At 33.7% G+C, this 4,323-nt stretch overlaps 1 protein-coding gene across 1 annotated transcript in view; it reads left to right on the top strand.

Moving 5' to 3' along the window:
* Positions 1,869-4,323, top strand: part of LOC107620622 (cell division cycle protein 48 homolog) — a 4,760-nt gene continuing 2,305 nt past the window's right edge. Inside the window, exons 1-5 of the mRNA XM_021114553.1 lie at positions 1,869-1,942; positions 2,039-2,102; positions 2,196-2,252; positions 3,307-3,363; positions 3,774-4,002. Of these exons, the coding sequence (XP_020970212.1) occupies positions 1,869-1,942; positions 2,039-2,102; positions 2,196-2,252; positions 3,307-3,363; positions 3,774-4,002 (481 nt within the window). The remainder of the gene's footprint in view (positions 1,943-2,038; positions 2,103-2,195; positions 2,253-3,306; positions 3,364-3,773; positions 4,003-4,323) is intronic.

Raw genomic sequence — 4,323 nt, 5'->3', positions numbered from 1 at the left:
TTAATTGTTTTAAAAGGCAATGCAATTTCATGGCGCTCACTGCCTTCTTGATTTCTAGGTTTAGCATATCAATGTCATTATTATTTTAGATCACATAGGTTTGGACTGGCTGGCTGTCATTAGATCACAGAAAGTGGTCAACTGAATAGGGTATTTACTGAAATTATTTTTGTGATAGAAAAGAATTTCAAATTTGTTTGGGGCAATATGCAAAAGAGAAGGTTGTTACTTGTTAGTGGATTAGCAACTTATTTGGAATTCGAATGAGTTCTATTGCACTTTGCTACTTGCAGGGTGGGACTGTTTCGGCTATGACATTAGATATGGGAATACTTCTTGGGGTAAGCCTTTCAACATCCTTTTTGACTTTTTACAATGACTTGATGTTTTTAAAACTTTTGGAACTAAGTCTGTTTTTTTATTAGATCACTTGTGTTAACAGGAAAAATTAATTAGTATTGTATATTACAGCCTGCTTTTCAACATATTTCTTGTCAAGTTGTTTCTTCGAAAGCTTTTTAAGAAAGGTGGGGGCCTGAAAGTACTTAAGGTGTTTTGGATGCTAATTTTTAGTTTTGTTTGTAACCCAGTTTCCGTACGCACCTGCTCCCCTCTAAATTCTTCAACTTGAATACCCTTTTTTTCCTATTTATTGCTTATTTTAATTTTTATTTGTGATTTCATACGTATATGTATATGCAGGATGCTGAAGTGAGGCAGAAGAAGCTTTAGTGTTATACTGATATTGACAGGTTGGTGTTCACTTTGTATAATCAAATTTATAAAAATATTACCAGAATAGAAAATATTTAGTTGTCAAGTAAAAGTGGAAGGTGATGTTTTGGTATCTGTTGTATATTAATTCATATGATATTGTAATGAAGAACAGTTGCTTCAAATTTTAGTGCTATTCTGAGATTGACATGTGCAATTTGGTTTCTTTGTTTTAGGTTAAGGGTTTCCATACTATAGAATAGATAAATATTATAACTCATGTGCCAGATACTTTGGACTTATAGTGGCTGTCTTACTGTGTGAAGCTTATAGTTTTATATTAATGTGTGTGTGTACTTGCGTTGACTTTATTTGAAATAGTGAAGACTGGTCCTAACAGTTTATGGATTACTATTTATTTTTTAATTTATGCAGGATCCGCAATTGGATTCAAGTTGGATAGTCTTTTAAAGCTTACTGACACCTGTGCTTCTAACAATAAGATGACACTGATGCACTATCTTTGCAAGGTATAATAACAATTGCACTATTTTTGACCTCTGCTCAAGGTCAGGTAAATAATTATTGTTCTGATTAGGGATTTTGATGATTGGAACTTCTGATTAGGGGTTTTGATTATTGTTACTTGATGTATATATCTCCTCACTGTTATAAATTCCTTCATTGATAATATTTTAAGTTCTTGCTTTTTTATCATCTTGTACTTTGTTCAAGAATCGTTGCAGTTGGGAGCTCCTGAGATTGTTCCAGATTATCCAATTCTTTCTGTTGATGACCTAGCAGATCAAATAGCCGAGGTTCTCAACTTTTTTGGGTGAGTAAGTTCAAGCTTAAAATATTAGTTTACATTTAATGACATAAAGAAAATTAGTTTACACCAATTTTCATTAGGCTTTGAATATTGGCAGTTGTTCATTTTGAGAAGGCAATCTGACCCCAACATTCTTTTTGTCTGCAGTCTTAGTGCAGTAATGTGCATAGGAGTAGCTGCCGGGGCTTACATTCTTACCTTATTTGCTATAAGTTATTATGTTGGTGCTATGCAGCCTCTCCCCTTTTTAAATTACATTAGAGTTTCAATGATGGATCGTTCAATTTTTCTAATATTTTTATGTGTTTACTGTTTACAATAGATGAAGTATAGACAACGTGTACTTGGTTTGATACTTGTTTCACCTTTATGCAAAGAACCATCTTGGACTGAGTGGTTGTGCAACAAGGTTCTTTTTCTATCCCTAAAACACTATGTTGTCTTGTAAAAGTAAATGTTACATCTTTCTTATGATTTTGGTAACATATGCAGGTCATGTCAAATTTACTCTATTTTGTGGCATGTGCGGGGTGGCAAAGGAAATGTTGCTGAAGTGGTACTATAGCAAGGTATACCTTGTGCATCCAAATTCCCTCTTTCTACTTCCATTTAGTGAGGCTGAGTTATTTACTTTTATTTATGGTGATAGGACATTCGAGGTGGTGCTCAATTCCCAGAGTCAGATATAGTTAAAGCTTGCCGAAGGGTTAGTGAATATTTTTTGTTGTTGTACAACAACTCTATTATTTCTGCTTCATTAGTGCTTCTGATCACTCTTGCTGGTTTCATTTGTGAATTTAGTTTATTATGCATATTATTTTTTATTATAAGGCATATTATTAGTGTTTCTGGTCACTCTTGCTTATTTAATTTTTATTAGTGCTTCTAATCACTTTTGATTCCAAATTGATGATTCCATTGTTAATTTTATCAGAGGAAACATGAATTCAGAGGAAGCTGCACAAATTCCTAGAAGAATTAGTAGGTTTTTAGCTTCATCTTCTGCACAAAATTCTGCTTCATCTTTAGTTAAGTTTTGTTTGCTTTCTATTTCTTTTTGGTCTTTAGTTTTATCCTATATTATTATTAGTTAACTGGTTTCAATTTCGTTCCTTAGGTTTGAGTTTCTTCTCCAAAATCCCTGGTTGAATCATGGATAAGAGCATGTTAGCTGGTTTTGAATTACTTCTAGAAGCTGATCAGCAAAGAATGGCATCCATGATGGAATAGGTTCAAATTTGTGACAGGTACCTCCTCTTCACTCTATCTGTTAACTAATTCCATGTGTTTTGATTTGTGCTTCATGTTCCTAAAATTCTAAGTTAGGTCAGCACAAATAGTTTCAATTGGGACAAGGTTAGAAGGTTTATGCTTATATCTTGAGTGCTATCCATTTCTATAAACACAGCCTGCAGATTCCCATAGATTTCTGATTTGCTATCTTTCTGCTTATATCTTGAGTGCTATCCATCTCTAATTTATGTTGTTATTACTTGAGTTTTCTTTTTTAATTATTGTAGTTAACTTGTTATTACTGTGATTCTATTCTGTTGGTTGATTCTATTAGTTGATTCATGTTCTTGTTCTTTTTCTTTTTCCATATTTTTTTTAACTATGATTTTTTATTTAGGTTGTTACTATGATTTCTATACTGTGTGATTTTTCTGTTGCCATTATCTTCTAACTGCTTCTCACTGCTCACCCAGCACCACCAGCATCTGCTCCATATTTAAAATTAACCTTTGTTGTCTATTGTGAAGTTAGCTTATAACTTCTCACTGCTCCAGCTCTTCCGTGACGACACTATCCTCATCAAGGTCATTTTCTTACCCTCCTCTATCTTCTTACTTACCTTCCTCTTGCTGTGTCTTAGCTCTTAATTGATTTATTTGATTCCCCACAAAAAGTACTATTTTTTAGAGTCTCTTACTGGAGTGCTGTTTTTGTTTTGTTCTTTCTTAACGGATGGTGTTGTGAGATTTTGAATTTTATACTGTGGAGTACTAGGCCATGTATACTAAGAAGAAGATCATGATTGATTGACTTGGTTGCAAATAGAGTTGGATTAAATTTAAAATGTCATTTATTTGTATCTAATGAAAGCATTTCGAGTTTGGAGTACAAATATCAGAATGTCTTAAAGTTTTAATTAATTTATCTCTTATATTTGTTCTTTGTGTTGCAACTTCTAAGTCAGATGGGGTTTTTGATTTGTATATGTTTGCAGGGCAAGAAAAGGAGGGATACTGTTTGCATAGCTCTTGCTGATGACACCTGTGAAGAGCCCAAGATCAGGATGAACAAAGTTGTAAGGTCGAATTTGCGGGTTCGTCTTGGAGATGTTGTGTCCGTGCACCAGTGCCCTGATGTGAAGTATGGGAAACGTGTGCACATTCTGCCTATTGATGATACCATTGAAGGTGTCACTGGCAATCTGTTTGATGCTTTCTTCAAACGTGAGTTTCTACCTTGAGCTTCTCTTAAGTTGCGGGTTTAGGGATAGCTACTTAATTTGACTTGCTTTATGGGCTTGCTCTTAGTGATGAGTACTTTAATTTGAGTATTTCTATTAATGTTATAAGACTTCGTTACTGATTGTCAGCGTGTTTTGCAAAATTTCTTACCTCTCTTCAAAGTCCTTACAAGTTACAACTTCTTGTTTTGAATAGGCTATACATGACGTGTGTTTTTCACATTCACATTGCTTGTGTTATAATTATAGCAAGCTATTATTATTATTATTATTATTTGGAGAGACAGTAGTCTTGGCTTGTCAA

Source organism: Arachis ipaensis, chromosome B10 (assembly GCF_000816755.2).
Source record: "Arachis ipaensis cultivar K30076 chromosome B10, Araip1.1, whole genome shotgun sequence".
Classification (NCBI taxonomy): domain Eukaryota; kingdom Viridiplantae; phylum Streptophyta; class Magnoliopsida; order Fabales; family Fabaceae; genus Arachis; species Arachis ipaensis.
This window is presented reverse-complemented; position numbering and strand designations above follow the sequence as displayed.